The sequence below is a fragment of the Lepidothrix coronata genome, unplaced genomic scaffold, assembly GCF_001604755.1.
Source record: "Lepidothrix coronata isolate B3197 unplaced genomic scaffold, Lepidothrix_coronata-1.0 Scaffold16, whole genome shotgun sequence".
Lineage (NCBI taxonomy): Eukaryota > Metazoa > Chordata > Aves > Passeriformes > Pipridae > Lepidothrix > Lepidothrix coronata.
In genome coordinates this window covers 5,325,158-5,345,639 of record NW_016690196.1, presented here as the reverse complement: position 1 = coordinate 5,345,639, position 20,482 = coordinate 5,325,158, and the positions used below count along the sequence as shown (strand labels likewise).

At 35.3% G+C, this 20,482-nt stretch overlaps 1 protein-coding gene across 1 annotated transcript in view; it reads right to left on the bottom strand.

Annotated features, from left to right (window-relative positions):
• Positions 1-20,482, bottom strand: part of TTC27 (tetratricopeptide repeat domain 27) — a 126,601-nt gene that overhangs the window by 88,694 nt on the left and 17,425 nt on the right. The window contains exons 5-8 of the mRNA XM_017806838.1: positions 19,883-19,985; positions 14,595-14,759; positions 10,430-10,566; positions 5,435-5,547 (exon numbers count right to left, since the gene is read on the bottom strand). Of these exons, the coding sequence (XP_017662327.1) occupies positions 5,435-5,547; positions 10,430-10,566; positions 14,595-14,759; positions 19,883-19,985 (518 nt within the window). The remainder of the gene's footprint in view (positions 1-5,434; positions 5,548-10,429; positions 10,567-14,594; positions 14,760-19,882; positions 19,986-20,482) is intronic.

Genomic DNA, 20,482 nt, shown 5'->3' with positions numbered 1-20,482 from the left:
AATATACAAATCAAAAACCTAAAGCTTACATAAAATATTACATAAAGCCTTTGTCCATCCATGAATAGCACATTCTGTTCTAGACCTTTCATTTCAAAAGCAGCAATTCTGTATTGGAAAAATTTCAGAAACAGACGGCTAGAACAAGTGTTGGTTTATGATGAATAATTATGTTTTATGCCTTACAAACATCTACAAAAGGAATGTCTGACTAGGCTAGGTCTAATCAAAGAGGGACATAGCAGATGTTTTCAAAATTGTCAGGAAGTAAGAGAGTGAAATCACTAAATTAAGCTACTGGCAACTCAAACTACCTGAAGGAGGTTTTTTTGAACAGCAGACAAAATATTTAGACAGACACCTTTGCCAAAAGATGCTACTGATGCAAGAAATTTATGTGGTCTTAATGAAAGATGGCAAACATTTGAGAGATCCATTGAGGGCTGCAATGCAAACAAGTCCGATTAGGCTCAGGAAATCACTGGTCAGAGGCTGGGGAAGTATTAGGGAGAAGGGAGCAACACAAATTTGCTCTGTTATTATTCACCTTTAGGTATCTTCTCACAGTCAATCTTGAAGTCAGAGTACAAAGTTAGATGGGTGCAGATAATTGCTGAGTTTTTGCTTGATTGTTTCCTGGCACAATACCTCTGCAAGTGCAGACAATACAAATTCAGGTTCCTCAGGTAACTGCTTAAAACTACAGTTAACCAGCATGAGATACACTGTGAAGAATAGATAGGTCAGTCTTTCCACATAGGCATTTTATGAGTATTTGCCATATTTCTATGCAGCTTTACCAGTTGTGTTAATTTTGTGAATGAAAAAGAGCCAGACCCGACAAACTGATCACTTTACGAGGATTTTCAAAGTCTCACAAAGGTACTTTAAGCAACTAATGTTTTTTATGTGAGCATTCTGAATAGAAGTTCATTTTCCCAGTGGAATCTCTTCATACAGTTTTATGTACTAATGCACAAGAATAAATTTTGTAGTAATTATTTTGAACAGCCATAAACTGAGAACCATTGTGAGATCGCTATACTGTCTGGCACCTGGAATTGGTTTGTTTAAAAAAAAAATAATTTTTACTTACATGATATGTTTGTAAAGATTAACCAGAGTGTCAAAAAGTATTTAACAGAAAAACCTTCATCACACCTTCAAAGCTGTCCAAGATTTCATGTCATACCTTTTACTTTCATGAGACAACATGTGCCAGCTCTGGCATTAATAATCATGGGATCCATCTTATCTAACTTTACTCATGTAAAATGTAGGCCTTTAATCTAACTAACTGCCTGTGCTTCCTTCAGAATCCATGCAAAAATACAAATAAATTCAGGGAGGGATTCAATCCATTGTAAAATAATAGCCTGAAGTTAAATGAATCACACTCTGCAGGTGCTGATTTCTCCACTGACTAGAGAACAAACACACAGCTATGATTAGATTCTCAAATTTCAAGTAGCTAAATGTTTTCCTGTTTCACCCACTCAAGTTTACTCAAGAGGTTTCCATTGCCAACACGTACACTGGGCTTTTATATATTTTTTTTATATAATTACTTGATTGATTCAAAACCTCATATTTGGTAATTTTGTTAAAAATCCTTTAGTCCTAATGCTATTTAGTGCTTATGCAGTTGCTTCAAGTACACTTCTATAGCTCATCACGTAAACTATACAATAGATTATTAAACAATGTACTACTGGAAAATAGAAGTTAGGCTTCCTAATTCCTTACCAGTTGAAGCCTGGTGCACAGTCTTTGACTGAACTGAGGTACCCCCCAGTATAAGGTACTATTTTGACCTGATATGATCCCTGAGAGATAGTAAAAGATGAAGAAATAACCAGCAGTGAGATATTTCTCTTTGCTTTCTTAGACTTTTCTATAGCTGTAACTAATTTCTAAAAGTTTTCCCCTTTTAAAAAATAGTGGTTCAAGTGATGAAGAGGGATTTTCTTCCCTTTATATTGAAACTTTAATATATTTTTCCATCAGCCTCTGAAAGTTTGACTTGAGGTTCTATACAAAGTCTTGGCCACAGTCTTAAGGCTTGACTATAACATAAATTTTATACCATCATGACTAATTATTTTAATTTAAGATATCAAAAAAGAGAAACAAGCCAAGTGACATTTTTGCACCCCTGGGACTTTCTTTTAATATTTCCTTTAGATTTCATTACTACTGCAGTGAGACCATCTGAAGAGACCTCTAGACACTTTCTTCCTATACAGTAACTACAAAATCTGATTAGAGTGAAATAGGAGGCCTTTGTGTTAGCAAGGCAGACTGGGGTGCTTCTTCCCCTCCCTCTACATTTTGTTTTAACTAAAATTTCATTATCATAAGAGGTAAATGTTTCCTTTTACATTTAGTTCTGCAAATAGTATTTGGAAGAAAAGGAATTTGTAGAGAAGAAATAGGATAGCCAAACATTTTAAAGGAAAACTGCCTCAAATTACAGATACCACAAAGAACTGGTTGGGTACATTTACCTTTGCTAGTTTTTTTAATATAAATGGATTACTGATAAACCAGTTCTTTCCTAAAATCAGTGTAACAAAGAGAAGTTTTTAAAGAAATATCTAATTGATTCAGGCTTATATATGTTATTTATAAACAGCCTTAAGCATACTGCATAAGAAATTGCTTGAATTTTTGTCAAGACAGCTGGTATGAGATATTTCCAACCCTTAAAAATATTTTATATCCTCTTAAAATGCTATTGGGGAGGAGGAGATAAAAATGTTTGCACTGCTACTGTAATAGCACTCTGTTTAGCCATTTAATCATTGCAACCTACTCGAAATGAAAATTATTTTGCAGCAGGAAACATTATCTATATTCAGGGAATTCCATAGTATCCTATATAATTGTTATTATGTATTTTTCAAAAGTTGTGACAATTTTCAGTTTGTTCTGCTGTCCATAAACATTTCTGCATGTTGCTGATTTTGACTTAACATTATTTAGATATAAAAATCTTAGTTGAATTAAGGGGCATTTTTGTGACATTTGCTGTAAAACAAATATTAACAAGCAGAGTGAAACGCATAGGAAAAAATTTCCTTACATTTACTTTTTTTCTTTATTTGCAGGCTGCCTTTCTCCACCAAACCAGATCAGTGTCTGAAAGTGCATTTGCATTAGGAAAAAAATCCCCTGCTGACAATGGCAGTCAACAATAGAAGTCACCAGTTCAGGTCTAGCACCACCTTCAAGTACAGTCAGAACTGCTCTGAAAACTTACAGGAATTCTGAAGTCAACTCACTAATTATAAAAGGAAGCATTTACTCTACTGAAGTCCTCGCTCATGAAAGAGAAGCACAGAATCTTTTACAGCTAAGGCTTGAGAAGAATGTTTTGCTAAAAAGCCAGTGCTAAGTGCTATAACATGTATATGCTTCCTTGCGAAGTGATATGCCAATAGCTGGCATAGACACCAAGGGTACAGCCAGCAATCCAAGCCTAAACTCCACTCAGGCACAAGAACAGTTCTCAAAGCTGGCATCCTACTAATCTTTCTGCAACATGGCTGGATATCAAATCTTGTCTCCAACTCTGAGTGAAAGTATTTCAGTTATTTAACATTACCCCACTCATTGAATGGCATTTACTATTCCTATATAGAAGCAACACTGGATTTTGTTTGGTCGGTTTGCTTCAGTTTCTGCTTGCCTTGAATCCTGCAAACTCCCATACCACTTGGATTATAATGTACACACACATCTTGCAGTCAATATGGTTTCTAGCCACTATTCAGAGCATGACAGTGGTGGTTTCTAAGTGACATACTGCAATCAAGAAACCCACTGTGCAGCTAGCCAATGCAAAATTCAAATTTTACCCTTTAAAAAAAATAAAAAGGAAAAAAAAAGAAAAAAGAACAATAGGCAAATTAAAATTTTCTTCAGAAGTGTGGGGGCAGGAAGGATAATCTGAATATAAGACAATACTGTGTTAAAAATAAAGTGTTCATAAAAATGCTCCTCAGGAAGGGGAAGGCTTTGCCTTGACTTCAGTCAGTGTGAAAAACTAACGTGTCTGGGCTAAGAATATGTCAATTCACTGTTCACTCCTTGATCCTCAAACTGGATCTAGATTTGGCCTTGAAACAAGTTTAAGACTTGAGGAATTAAGAAAATATGAAGCCACAGCACATACTCCACTCATGAATTCCTGATTAAAGGGCAGAGCTGAAAGCACAGACATGCAACTTCACATCTGACTGGAAATATACAGCCAAGCAAGCATCTGGCTCTTCAAAAACCTGGTCTCAGAAGTGGGCATATGAAAGGCAACAATCTTCTCTACATTACTGACTTCCACCTCACTTTATGGACAAGAAGGGGAAAAGTATCTGAAAATTTTGCCAAGTGGGGAGAGTGGGAAAGAGAAATATTATAACATATACTACAGAACAAACAAACTCCCACATCACAAAGGAACAACTGTCAAAAGCTGCATTGTCAGCTTATGCCATTGAATTTTCTCACTAGGATTTTGCTGACCTAAGAAGTAGGATTCACCCATTGTTCAGCTCCTGGGTGCCTTCTGACTTGGGCAAGATATCCAAGCAGTACCGCAGATTACATCATTTTGCAACTCATATATCACAGAAGTGCTTTGAGAATCCTTAATGATGAATGTTGCATAGAAGACACCAATTGACTATACATTACTTTTACATACAATAACTTCTGAAACAAATCACACACAAAAAATTGCAGGATAACCATCATTGACTACATGACTACTGTGTCATAGAAAATAATATTCTCTGTTAGAAAAATGAGGATATTCAGCAGCAGCCAGGTTATGATCCTCAAGTCTCAAGCTGCCTTTTGTTCTTCTGTGCTGTTTCCAGAATCTATGTAGCATATAATTTCTGAAAACCAGGAAAATAAAAAAAACAGAGGTGCAAAACCACGAGGACTTTGCACTATGGCTTATAACTAGCAATGGACACTCAATTTATACAAGTATTCCCATTTGACTGAATAGCACAGCAGTGTCTTTCTTGGTGGTTGATCCTCATAGGAAGCTGACAGTTGCAGAATCTGAAGTATGTTTCCAAAATCTACCAAAGTGCCATCACTATATGCTAGCTAATCACAGCTGACATTTGAAACAGAACTAATCTGAGGCACAAAGAATATAATGCATTTTAAGCATAAAACAACAATACAGCAATTAATGAAATATTGCTGAAATTCTGAACTGGACACTAATGTTCACACTGAGATAACTGAAAATGCTATCCATGTATGGCGCAAATCTTTTAGTATTTTAGCCAGACTATATAATAAGGAAGGGAATAAAGTCCCATCAACTCACCATTTCATTATTTCATTGTCATAATGATTCATGAAGTTGGTTTTTTTTAAAGTAACTAAACTAAGTTAGTTTATACTAACTTACCATATTCCAAGGATTACAGCAAGCTCTTCTGCACACAAATCAGGTACCTGGTACTGATCAGCATCTGCTAATTTTATCTCATTTAGCACTGTGTCATCATTTAAATCACAATTCTGTTGGAAGAGAAAATATTTTAAAATAGATAAAAACAGTTATAGAGAAATTTATGCCTTCACAACATGAAAAAAGATAGAGTTGTCTGAAAAAGGATAATACTACCATTACAGAAAGAGAGAGGGGAAAGTAATCTACCATAATTATGATTGAATAACTAAATAATGAAGCCACTACAAGGAAGTATCATCCAACACACTTTTGCTACAAATATACTGATTCTCATGCAGAAAGAACAGCATTTAGAGCAACTCTAAGGTTACCTAATATTGATTTTCTATTTAAACAAGGGCTGAAGGCAGTTTTCCTTCTCAAACTGTTGCTTATAGAATTATCAACAATTTCATCCTCTATTACATGTATACACAGACAAGCTGAAACAGATTACTGTTATGCTCATTAATGCAGGTTTTCAGGCTAGCAACCATGGACCTCTGGGAATCTAAGAATTTCTTTTTAAGTATCAGTAAAGCCCAACTACATAAAGCATACCTTCTGCCAGTACAGGTATATTCCTTACACAGAGGATTTTTTCTTTTTAAAAGGAGTTTGATACTAAAAAAACATAGTCTGAAAAATCTTCACCAAGCCAGCACCTCCAGATACTTTATTGTGGCAAAGGCAAGAAGGGGTATTCTGAAAACGTTTGCTCCTGCACAAGTAGTTATGAATTTCCATAAAACTTCCTCTGGAACACACCTTTTATTTAAAGAGTATTTAATTTAACTTTTACAAAAAAATATGCTACCTGAAGTTCATAGTCTGTCACTTAACTTGAAGGAGAAAGTAATAAAATCTATGGCTGAAAAGTGTAAACTACTATGTTCATAGGATTTGTGTTTGCTTTGAAACAACAAAAGATTCCTTTGGCTGCAAGCAAAGAGGAGGTAGCTGTAATACTATTTCTCTTTCCCTTGAAAAACAAAAAATGCCAAAAAAAAAAAAACCACAAACAAAATAATTGGTCCTGAAATCAATTATCATACTACTGGGTAGTTTTCAGAATCTATTAAAAACAGATAATGGATTTATATTAACAGTCTTCCAAATTTCCTATTAATTTCCCTTCAGTGTCCTAGTAGTAGNTCATATCTTCCATTGGCAAGCTCAAAATGAATTCCACGGAAGAACAAAGAACAAACAGGAATGCTTTGAAGTGGGTTATCTGCATTCATCACCAGTATTTTATCACTATATAAAGGAAACTAAACTGTGATTTGCCAGAGAACATGAAGAAAATAAGCTTATTTTATTTAAGGGGTAAAGAAGATATTAGCACTCTCGCATATTGATTACCATAATTTTCTTCTCTTACTACATTAGCATATGTAAGGATTATCTACCACTTCCAGATGAAAACTGTTTTAGAACTAGTATAATGATACCACTTCAATAGGTGTAACATAAGTTACAATTTAATTTACACGGCAATCAGTTAAAAATTTCCACCTTCACATCTACATAATGTTTAAAATCTAACCAGTACAAACAGCACTAATGGCTTTAGCTTCACCAGAATATCAACTCCCTGAATTCTACTGCAATTGTATGCCAGAATTTTAAGCATGATTTCCATTCCTAGATTTAAAAAAGTTCCTAATTCCCCCAAAACATAAAAACAGCTCTAAATTTTTTAAAACTAATCAAACTATTTTAACATGCCACTTCTTATTAAGAGTCCTTATGCATCACCTCAAGACTGAGGCTTTCCTGGCCTGGGAGCAAAGTTCTGGATTCACAATCTCAAATACTTATTTTCAAATGCAAATCATTTTCCTTGCAGTGCCATCTGAAATAACATAATTGCTAAGCACCAGGGGGAAGCACAAAGCCTTTGACCTGAAATCAGCCCAGCTACCAGTCCAACAATTGGACACATTATTATTTTGATTGTATTTTAATGGAATTAAATTACTCGCCACTTAATAGCAAAATAACTTTTTTGGTCTTCCTACAAACAAGAGTAGGGGAAGAACTTTAGGACCACAGAAGTAAGTACTGCAAAACAGGAGTTGAAAATTAGGTGTGACCAGTCTCAAGTTGGCCTTTTTCCAAACTGTCAGAGTTATAATTCTCTTAGGAATTTTTCCACTCATCCAGGACAAATCCTATCTTGAGACAAGTAGAGTATTTTCCTTTATCTGCAAATGGCAGATGTAAAATAAGAACACTGGAGAGATTTGGAAGAAAATTTCCCTATTACAATTTTGCAGCATGATCACAGGCTTTTTAGCTTTCCATATGTATAGGTTAATTCTCTGGAGGTTCTCAGCACCTGAGAAGACTTGGCTTCTATGCATTTGCCATGAACAGTCTTTTAAAAGTATACCACAAGCATCCTCCCTAAAGTTAAGAAGGGATGCCAGGATGATTGTCCCAGTTAGAACAGCTGGGACCAGTTCATCACTGGATGGGTGTAACCCAAAACTGTGTATTCTATAGCCTTCCATGCCATTTCCCAGAAACTGTTATCAATAGACTATTTAGACCCTCTGCCCAGAGCATGCCTGACTCCTCAGGCTACAAACTAGGTGTTAAGAGGCCTGCGAGATAGGAGGGTGTCCCTTGTCCTCACACCCACTGTGGAAATCCCTGCCCTGAGGGAGGTACTGGGCATTCCTGCCTGAACTGGAGAATATATAATCTTGGAGTCTTGGAACCTTTTTTTAACCACTCATGGGATCCAGAGGAAGACTGCAACCACCACTTCTCAACCAGACTGCAAACACCACTCTTGACCAGACTGCAACAGCACTCTCACCAACAGGTTTTCCCCTCTCCTTTTACTTTGGACTCAGGGGGCCCAAAGAACACCACTCTGTTCATGCCCCAAGGTGCTGGGTTATACATTTGGGTTTTCTGGGTTAAAACCAATTGTTTGTCTGTATAATCGTACTTATTTTATTATTTTATTAAATTGTTATTTTGATTTATAATCTCTCTTTTGAGTTGGGTTCATTTCCCCTGCTAGTTTACCTTTAAACCAGCACTATGATCTTGGCCAGTTTTGGCAGAAGGAGAATACCATTACCTCCAATTTTAGCTAAAAGAACTTCAAGATACAGTCAAGGCTGATGAATTTGAGATCAGACTTGGCAAAAGAAATGCTAGGATCCACCGTTAAAGGTAATTACACTACACTGACAAATTACATTAATAAGTGTGCTTTGATACTTTAATCGGTAATTCAGTGCACACACGAATTGAAGAATCTACTTAGGCAAAACTGGTCTAATACCTGTGACAAAACCTTCACAAGTTAATAAAATGGCTGAACTTGAAATACCTCAGGTTTTCCTCAAATCACCACACAGTTCCAATACAAGATTTTCTAGAATTTGGCACAGTCAAGATGCAGAAATAAAAGGCTGTAATTTTTCTTCCCCCAGAAATAGGCTGTGGGAACAAAAAGCCCAACTTTTTTAATGGGGAGCCTGACTAACCTATGACAGAATTATATGCCACAGCACTCAGACTTGCACAAAACTCAACTCCCTCCCTGCAGCCAAAACCTCTCAACTCGTTTCCAGCACCATGTTTTTACTTTTCCAAAAGAGTGGATATCCTTACTTTCTCTAGCATTATTTTCAAGCAACATTCAGTAAAATTTTAGTAGATAACACAGCATAACTAATTTTTAAAGGTTCCAAATACCCCAGTTTTCTTTCTCAAACTGTCTGCTAAACTTACTTCAGAAGCTCTGTGTCTGTTCACTAAAAGGACACAGTACTTGATTAGTAAAATATTTCATTCCTGGTTATATCTACAGCCTAAAACAGTGTTTAGGCTGTAGACATTGTTACATTGAAATGATGTAATTATTTTATTCCAAATGAAGTCCCTATTAGAAGTAGACTACAAAGACAAATTCTTCAGAGAAAGTGGCAACTGGAAAAAAACAGTCATAAAATACCCCACTTCAGGATTCTGAGAACAATGCATCCTGTCATTGAGTTCTAGGTAAGTTGTACCTGAAGTCAATAATTGAGTCAGTCGTTCACCAAGCAGCCTCCCCTGAGCTCTCACTATCCTATAATGGGTTGCTATACAGAGTTCTGTCATAAGCATAAGTTGTTACATTTGTGTAATCAATCTCTTTTCATTAAATCAAATGCAACACTAAAGACATACTAATGGACAAACAAAAAAAAATCTAGGATAGTCTCCTAAGATATTTATGTACTCAATTTAGAAGTATTGTCAATTTTTTTGCTTAAGAGTCCTGCTTGACCCTGAAGTCTATCAAGGCACTTTTTTTAATAAAGTCTTTCCAATTTGAAGTATAAACTTTGGACCATAATGCCTCAATTTATCTCTGGTTTCTTTAAAGAGGTGAAATAACTTTAAATGTCCTTATGAAGGAAAATTGCCATCCTAAAACAATTCAGTGGTTCTTGAGCAATTTATAATTGAAATCATCATACATACCCTTAAGATAAGTAGGACCAAGTCACGTAATTCACGCCATAGGAATAACTAGACCAATTTCCTATCTCTGCACTGTAACTGAATACATCTGTCAGCCCATAGGGATCTGTGCATTTCTGTGATGCCTTGCAGGCTATTTTGAAAATCTGCCTCTCACCTGTTTTCCCACTTCCATCATTCTTTGTCACTAAAAATTAATTCATAAACTGTAGAGGACCATGTTTTAAACATGCTTTTAGTTGAGTAGCCACATCTGTATTGCAGATGTTCATGTGTTGTTTTACCCCATGTCCTTTAATATTAGGCAAATTACTCCCCAACAGCTTTTCCACAAACTTTCAGAAATCCCAAGTAAGTTTCTCCTAAACATGACACTCTTTTTTCCCTTGCAGACAACCAAGAAAAGCTTCAGAACATTTTAAGAAATTAAAGCAATTCTTCTCAGATACATACTATTGTTAAGCTTTCTAGAGGTGTTGGAGCAGGACTTAGTTCACTGTGAGGAAGGATGAATTCATCTGTTCTTTGGACATCCAAAATAAGCTGTGCAACGTATTTCTCTTGAAACCTTGTTCTCTTCCCCAAAGCACCTACAGAAAATATGTTTACATTAATGAACACCAAAAACCAGTAATCTGATAACATACGAGAAAGTTGCTAACAAAAAAACCCCAAACAAAAGAGAGAAATACACTGAGAATTAACCTATGAAATTTAGCAGTGGTTTAACTCTGCTTGATCTCTTTCAGTGAGCTATATGTTCTCACTGCTAGCTAAGACATAGAAAGAAATACGTTACAAACATACAAACACAGCTATATAGGTCTTGCAAAGCTGCTTTTTAGTTAAATTCCTCATAACCTAGCATATTGAAAGCTCACAGTCATCAGGTTTCATCAGTTCCCTGCTTATTCCCAAGCAGTAAACCAAAAACAATTTTTCCATTTGATTGCTAAAAGTTAATGACTACATGGAGACATTTAGGCAAATGAAAATCCCATCATATCTTTCAGGCCACCATTTGAAATATTTCAAATCTTCATTTGAAGACTTAGGTCTTTGAAGAAGGATCACAGACATGACATTACCATAATATGGCAGAGAAGATACTATGAAAGTAATATTAGGGAGTGAGTAGAACAGTGAACCAATGAAGGCTGTATAATGAATTAATCAATATTCAGAATGCACAATGTAAATTCTTGTATGTTATTTCTTTAATTCTTGACTAGACTCTATGACAATTTTTATTAGTTTTTAGGGAAGCACTTGATATTTATAGCAAATTGTAAAGGAAAACATGTCTGTTCTTCCTCTGTTAGCAACTTGTTTGTGAAATGCAATCAGAGAAATCAAAAAATAAGTTCAGGACAGTAACTTAAAATAACAGAATTTTAACCAGAGCCAAAATGGAGCTAAAAATTAGTCTCTAAAATTTGGAGGTTTGCTTGTTTATTATTACTGTGATAAAATGCTCAGAAAGTGCGAACTGTAAAAGTCAAATAACAGAAATGGAGGAATGATGCTAATCCACTTCTGCTTTTGCAGAACCAATTTAGATCAAGTAAAGTTCTTATTTTGATCATAATTTTGAAAAACTTTCAGTATATAAAATCTATGAGGTGAACATGATTGACTGCTCATGTGACAATGTCCTGAAGATGAGGCCATCGTCTGTAAGAATCACCTGGCAGAGGCACTGAAATAGCAATCACCCACTTTTCTTACTGAAAGTGAAAAGAGACTAGTAAAGAATCCAGAAATTAAACCGATTTCTCCTTTCTGCCAATTATCACTTTTACTGGGAAAGCCCTGTATTAAGAGTTTATGAAGAAATGAAAAAGGTTCTAAAAATACCATCTTAAAATCTGCAGAGAAGAGACACACAGAGGGAAATACTGGGTAATGATTCATACTAATTTCACACAGTAGCACTCAATATTCTATTTTAATATTGCTTGAAAATCACTATGCTGTAATTAATTTCCTATTATGTCTTACTGCCTAAACAGCCAAATAAAACACTTGCAAAGTTATTCTGGTTACCAATAAAATTGCTTGCTACCACCTAGAAATTTTGATTTGTTTATGCTCTGATACGCACACATCTTCCACCCCATTTTTTTAAGCTAAGAACTCCTTGCTATTACAGGGACAAAGCACTATTTTTACTATTTTCGTACCATGTGTTTAAGCTGAGGAAAAAATTGGATTCATTTATACCACCAAATATGGCAGTGTTGAAGGGCAGGTTGGATAAGGCCTTGAGCAACCTGGTATAGTGGGAGGTGTCCCTGCCCATGGCAGCAGGGTTGGGACTAGATGATGTTCAAGGTCCCTTCCAATTGTGAATATTCAATGATTCTATGATATATTCTCACAAAACAGAAGGAATCTACACAGAAACTTTACTTTCTGTTCCATACTAAAAGTTCCCAGAGATGTATTACTGGTCATGAAAACAATAAGCAGACAATATGCAGATCTCAGAGTTTAGCATTATTAATCCTCCAGATCTGTTATCATAAATTTATTTAGATTACTACCCTTCAATTCATTACATTTATATGCAAGAAGGATCACAGCGTTCTCTTATACTGGAAATGGTTTTATGGAGTTATTGATGGTTGTGACTCACTGTGAGGGATATAAGGATTCTTTTTAATAAATGCTGAATACAGCATATATTTGCATTACTGGGACTTAAAAAAAAAGTACACAAACCAAGTAAGATTTATTCACATATTTCTAAAATAACTCTGGAAAATACTGTTCCTGAAATCTCTGCTTAAGAACAATGTTTCCATGCTGTAATAAAATATTCAACTAGTAAGGATTACAGCCATTAATGCATATAAACCTCTTAAAATCCTTTCCTAAAAAGGAAATTTCTTCCAAAAGCCTTAAAAATGTCTTTGCTAGAGGTTGAATTTTTACATTAAAGCAAAGTCTTTTCAGATGATGTAACATTCCTCCCATTTAGCCCAAACATGCATGTCAAATGAATTTGTCTAGAATGCCAACAATTCCCACATGCTCAGTTCAATTCATTTGCCTTCAGGTTAGAAATCCCTCATAACTATTCTAATAGATTTATGAAGATAAACCACAGACCATTTAGGAGCTTCACAACATTTTTCCAAGATACTATATCACCACAATCTTTCTCTAGGACTAGCATAACCTCTTGGTAAAGTAATCAAAAATATAAATAATTCCACTGCATCCAATCTTTTTTTTTTCTCCTTCAAGAGTTTTTTTCTAAATTAGATTTAAGGAAATTATTAATCCCAAATCTAAAGATGCCCTTTAAAGGAAAAAAAAAATCCAACATGTAAGCTGAGGAATAGCAGTGAATAGCCCCCTGTCTCTTTGATCTCACTTGTTCTCAGTTCATTACGTTTTTATAGCTTGAGTATCATCATAGGTACTGTTGTTTTTAATAAAAAACAAGAAAATGTTTGGTTAATTTTAAAGAAAACTACTTTTTAATACCAAGTTGGTATTGCCAGTTGGTTCCATGCCACATATGGAACACATGACATGCACAGCTCATTTCGTGTACAGGAAAAAAGCGTAGAATTAACTGAAACGTATAGAATTCCTTCAGATATATGTAAATTACTCCCATGTTTTAAGTAGATACCACTGAATATAATCAATTCATAGTTATGCCAAAACAATATGCCAGAAGATTTTCATTATGGATCTTTCAAAGTAAACCACAAAATTCATTTGGCTTTGTGTTTCCCTGGGTGTTTTTTGTTTCTCTGTGTGTTTGGGGTTTGTTTGGGTTTTTTTTGTTGTTGGTTCGGTTTTTTAATTAAAATATTAGAACTGACTCAGGGTATAAGCAGGGTTAGCTGCATCTCCAACCTAGACATGATGGAACAACTAGCCTTGTGACATACAGTGATGTAATGGGTAAGGAAGTTGCAAGTTTCAGTTCCTTAGTGCTTTCCACTAATAAGTCTATAGAAAAAACTATATAAAGATTTTTTGCATTTCTACTCAGGCACAACTATAAGTTCTCACACAGAAAAGGTGCATATTTTATATATTTTGATTACCTAGCAGGACCAACTAGACCAAAAAATCCCATATCTATACATGTAATTTCAAGTGAAGTTGCAAGTGTAGCAATCTGATATGCCCAACTCCAAAGAATAGGTTCTGAAAACATGATTATAAAGTCTCCATAGTAATTGAATGCTTGTGATTTCTGTTCATCGGAAATCTGATTTCTTTGGTTATTTCCTGCGACAACAACAGTCCTGGAAGACTTCTCCAAACAAAGAGAACAAAAAATATTCATCGTGACAACAAAAGAGACAACTAGACTTAGAATTTGACAAGAAACACTAGAAGGAAGGATCATGATACCTCAACTGCTCAGACACCCATTGAGGGATGATATTGTAACTAGATGTCGTATTTCTCTTCCAAGCGATGCTAATTCTTAGAATACAAATAAGACCTTCCTGATAAACATCATGCTTTTTCAAAATGCAGTTACTTTTTTACTTGGATATGTAAAAAAACCCCAACAACAAGCCATAGGTTAGTTTGGTCCAACCATCCTCATAGTAACCATCCAGACTGTACAAGCAAAACTTACCTGTGAGGTTAATCTGCAGTTTTGTTATGTCTTTAGCCATATTGAAACACTGTTTAGCTTTTTTATACTCATAGTAAAACAAAAATGTATAGGCACACTCAAGATGGAACTGAACTGCTAAGTGCCAGCTTTCACCACTTGTGAACAAAGCTTCTGCTTCTGTCACTGCAAGTTAAGAAAAAGAAGAGATCAGGATGCAGTCTAGAAGAATGATATTTTAAAAATACATTTAAAATACCATGAGAGAAAGTCTGTTGTTTTTTACATCTTCACACATTTAAAAATTCACTCACAGCGTGTAAAAGATTTGTATGGTTTAAAGCATTTTTCAAGTTTTATCATCTAAGGATTACCACCAGAATAATGAACAGTTCAGTCTTTGCTTATATTTTACAGCAAAGCTGAATTGTAAATACCACTTCTGCAGAAAATAAGCAACTATAATTGTATTGGACCTGCTAAAGAACATAAGAACTCAGAATACAAAATATTGAGGTAATACCCACCTCCTTAAGCAGTAGGCTTCAAATGTGAAAGTTTGAACAGGAGACTGAGCATTGAAAGGGGGCTTAGGACTCTACACATTTTCTGTTTGGTTGTTTTTGTTTGTGTGTGGAGGGTTTTTTTGTTTGTTTTTTAATAATTACTGATTTGATGAGTGTTAAAGCTCATGTTTTCCACCTGAACGGGAGAAAATACCTTGGTAAACTGATGTGAAGTCTTTAGGAAAGATGACGGTTTTTCATCCAGTATAAAAGCACTTGTATTTCTAGTCTATTTAAGTTCTATCAAAATATAGTAAGTGACAAGGGAATATTCCCATGTAGTAAAACACAGACCATTAAGTTGAAAAAAATTCATGTCAATTATTCTTAAATGGAAGTGGGTTTTTTGATTTGTGCTTTATTTCTGTATTTTGTGAAAATATTTAGATAAGAATTCCATAAAAGCTAACAGCATCACAGTACTTAAAAAGACTGGTATCCAATTCTAACATTGATGCTGTGTTACTTAATGGATGCTTAATTTTTCAAACAAGCTTTATTAATGCTAGCAAAATGTCTTACAATATGAAAAAATAATATTATCAAGGATTTTTTAAACATTTGTTTCTGACTTTTGAATTTAGAGATTGGCAGTCAGCTCTAGACTGAAGAGATTGTATTGTTTAAACCCCCTAGACTTTTTAGTACTTGTTCATCCTCAAAATCTTTCAATTAATATAAAAAGCCATTAAGTCTGAACATAGTTTTTACACAGCTTTTTTAATTCAGCAAATAAGAGTTCGCATGGATAAATCCTGACTAGTAACAACTTTCTCAAAGACTGGATTTAAAGATTCCATTTAAAGAACACAAATTAGTAATTTAAAAATATTACTCCAGTGGTTTTCAACTAAAGCAGGATAAGGAATGCAGCAGGTTACAACTTAATCCTTAGAAAACCCACAAGAGATTACAACTATTTTAGAACAAAGTATGTGCAATTTTATCACTTTTACCACAAAGCCTGTTTCAAACACATTACCTCAAAACTGAAGAAGTTAGTAAAAAGTTAACCTCACATTTAAGTAACGTGTACTCTTCATTAGAAAGCAATCTGAGATTTTAATGCTTTTGTCCATATTTATCATCAAATATATATATTTTTTAGAAAGATAAAAATGCCCACAGGTCTATAAAATATCCACCTTTCTAACAAATCTTTGGGTTTTGTACAAAAAGAGTGAAAAAAAATTAAAAAAAAAAAATCAGTAAATAACTTGGGTTATCTGCCATTTTTACATGCTTTTCACACTCTATGCATATACAATGACACTGATGGTTTCCCAAAGGACAAAAATCCTATTTACATGAGGAAAAAAGAAAAAGGAGTTTTCAGTGAGGTATTATTAGAAGCACACGAAGATGCACTGAGGGTTTTAAACAAATGCAAACACATTTGCACTGACTCTTCAGCATGGTTTGAGCCATGAAGTCCTGAAGGGCTGTTGTCGGTGCAAGAAAACCTACAAGAAGGTACATGTGGAAACATAAAAATGCAACTTTCAAACTGAATTATGTTGATTTTATTTCGAAGGAAAAAATCAGGTTATAGTCTATAATCACACAGTACTACTTGATTTTCCATAGCTAACAAGTTCCAGTGATATAAGTGATACTTGTGCTAAAGCCATATACAGTGCTACAATGAACTCAAGTGATACATTGGGAAGTAGTCTTACCACTAGTTATTTAAGTACAGTTTACTTACAATGCTTGATAAGTTTAGGCATTTGAGACTTCAAGGACCTTGGGGAAAAGCTTCACATCATGACTAGTATTGAGGTAGCAGCACAGAAGCACTGATGTCCCAAACTTAAGACATCCTTCTGGCACCCCATACTGCGTATGGCACATGGCCAAATGGATGGGAAACTGCGCTGAGTCCCATTGGGTTTGCATAACAGCTGCTTCAGAACAGCAGGGAATCATTACATTTGTCTTCTCTTCAGGTGATGATACTGACCTTACACTTGGGAAAAATGTATTTTAAATAGAAAAGATAATTTCTCCTAAATTTGAAGGTCTTTTTCTCTAGCAATTAAGACAAAGTTTTCTTGAGAAGCCAATGCAGAACAAGCAAGTGGATTATTCATGGCCTAATCAAAGACTGTTTAGAAGGTTTATTAAGTATTTATTCTATGGAATATGAAGGTACTTGTTTGAAATACCAGATGGTTTCAATTAGAAAATAAACAAACTGTCAGAGGCAGCAGGCAGCAAAAATTGCCCAAAACAAACTCCCTACAGATTTAGGTGTATTTTACAACATTTTCTCTGAAAACCATATCCAAGAATCTCAAAACAGGTCACTGTTAGTAGACATCTTGGTAGTTATCTAGTATTTGTGCACATGCAGCAGCATCCTCTACAAGGATCAGGGTTGTACAAACTATGGTATCTCTACCCAGTATCATCTAGACTGTGAATTTTAATTAATTCTTTGATTACTCCTCTTTCAGTTTTGTTCCAATTATTTAGGTATTTCAAAGAAGAAATAACAGTCACAGAAACGTGTTACAGATTTCTCTGTTAGACTTTTCATCCACTTAACAGAACCCAGAAGTGTTTTCACGTGCTCTGCATTCTCCAAAGTTAACACAGTAAAACTCTTCTGTCAAACAAGAATTGGGGTACTGGAATAGAACTGCAAAACCACTGGCATCTAAGTATTTTTGATGCGGGACACCTAAGGAACACATACTCGGCACAACAAAATACCTAGAAATGAGTAGAAAGCTATTGACACTTTTTAAGCTCTTTAAAAAAATATTATGGACTTATCTCCTTAGCTTTCTTTATCTGAATAAAGCACACCAGCACCACTTATTCCACAATATAAAATGTATAGAAATTTTTTGGTATCTGGAGTATATCCATTCTAGAAGTACTATACAACCTAACACATAAATATTTAAGCCTTACCACATTAAAACTAAGCAACAACAATTTTGTCTCAAGAAGCTTAGCTTTTACCATCAAACTAAATAAAATAACAAAATTTTAAAGTTACAGGATAAGAAGACTTACTTCAACTGCAACAAAAACCTTCTGTTCCAATTCTTTTAGCATCTAGTCAAAGCATTAGGTCAGTTGTTTCTTCACTGTAGAAGACCCAACAAAATCCTCTGCTCAATTTCACTACTCTACTAACATTCTTGTTGCTTATTTGGAAATTCTTCAAGGACCAAAACCCACTTCATATTTCACATGTAATTTGCATGGCCTGAATCTATATACAGTTCAGATCAAAAAAGCTCCATTAAGATGCGGTAAGAGAGGGGAGAGTTAAGACATCAGCCTTCTTTTTCAAAGTAAAACATACATGATAACTCATCTCTAAATGCAATGGAAAACTTCTTAAATGTAACTGGTTGCAAATTTCAGGTTTGCGAATCAAAAGACAAATTTTTATTTAACTACCTGTGAGAGGCAAACATACAAAACATAAAAATTTGTCTCTTTTTTCTATTTTTACCAGTTGCTGTAGCATCCAGAAGGATGCTGGTTGACTCCAGCAAGTTAACCATACCACATAGCTTGGTGTCGTTGGCAAACTTGCTGAGGGTGTCCCCGATCCCACTGTCCCTGTCGCTGACAGAGATGTTAAGCAGCCCCAATCCCAATATTGACCTGAGGACTCATGACTGGTCTCCAGTTGGAAATTGAGGCCTTGACCCCAACTCTGAGTGTGACCATCCAGTCAATTCCTAATCCACCAAGCTGTCCACCCATCAAATCCACACCTCTTCAGTTTAGAGACAAGGCTGTTGTGCACAACAATTCAAAGGCTTTGCACAAGTCCAGGCAGGTGATGTCAGTTGTTCTTCCCTCATCCACTACCACCATAACCCCATCCCAGAAGGCCACCAAACTTGTCAGGCATGATTTGCTCTTAGTGAAGAAGCCACGTTGGCTGTCACCAATCACCTCCTTATTTTCCATGTGTCTTAGTTTAGTTTCCAGGAGGATCTGCTCTGTGATCCTGCCTGGCACAGAGATGAGACTGACTGGTCTGTAGTTCCCTGGACTTCCTTATTTCCTTTTTTAAAACTGAGAGTTATATTTCCCTTTTCCAATCAGTGGGAACTTCACCAGACTGTCACAACTTCTCAAATATGATGGATAGTGGCTTCTATCCACTTACATCCACAGGTCCTGAGAGAACTGGTGGAGAATCTTGTCAGGTCCCATGGACTTGTGTATCTTAACATATATACACACTGCATAATTCAATATATATCAATACACAATCAATATTATATATATATATATGACACAATTTAGTTTTAATGTTGTCTATTTTCTCTACATATAATTCAGGAAGGCAACAAATCTCAAAACTTAAGTGGGTGTAGAGAAGATAGAAAAAAGGAAGTTTATCACCACCGTGAAGATACAAAAGAACAGTTCCTTTTTCAACTCCAAGAAGCTCAATTAAATAAGAAATGAAACCTGTACAGAATGGCTTTAAGTGACCTTGTGATAAGTTAATAGTGCTAAACACGGAGGAAGAAAACCTTTGTCTACAATCACATAGTCTTATTTTCATCTTAGAGGCTGAAAAATAGTATGGGCCATAAAAGTCCATGTCAATTTAAGTTAATCCTATTCCCTCTCTACTCATTGCAGTTATATGTGTCTGATAAGCATCATGTTGTGAGAGTTAGGCCTACAAATTCCCCTCACCTGTGATATTTTAAAAGTGATGCTGCAAGCCAACAAACGAACTAATTAGAAATATACCTTGTTTTATACAGGTCTGGGCAAGAGTAAATAGCTCAGGTGATCTCTCCTCTAACAACTGCTGGTGAATATTCACACATCTTAGAGTCCACCAAGATAAGGTCTGAAAGAAAAATCAGATATTTCAAGTTAACAACCAGTATAGATGATTAAAAAAAAAAAAAAGTGGCTTTAAGATACAGATTTTGTAGTCTATTCAAGTCTAGTTTCTAAAAAATACAAACCTGTCCAAAATAGCTTTTTTATATAAAAAACGAGCACTGACCTAGCATAAAGATGAACTTATGCAGGCAGCTCTACAGTACTCCAAGAGTTTGGTGGGGTTTCCCCTCTGTTAATTTCTCTAACTGCTTTTTGAACCCTGCAAATCTTTAGTACCACCACCTGGTAAGAAACACTGTGTACAGCAGATAAAAGAAATACTTGTGTGCAGTTATTTTGGAGCAGCCACTTGCTACTTTGATTTCATACCTCCCAATTCCTGCAACAGAAGATGACCAAAATAAAACTAAACCCCAAAACCCAGCTGTTTCTCACTTATCTTCTTTTGTGTCACATATATGGCCAGTCTTCGCGAGCGAAGATTTGGGAAAGGTCATT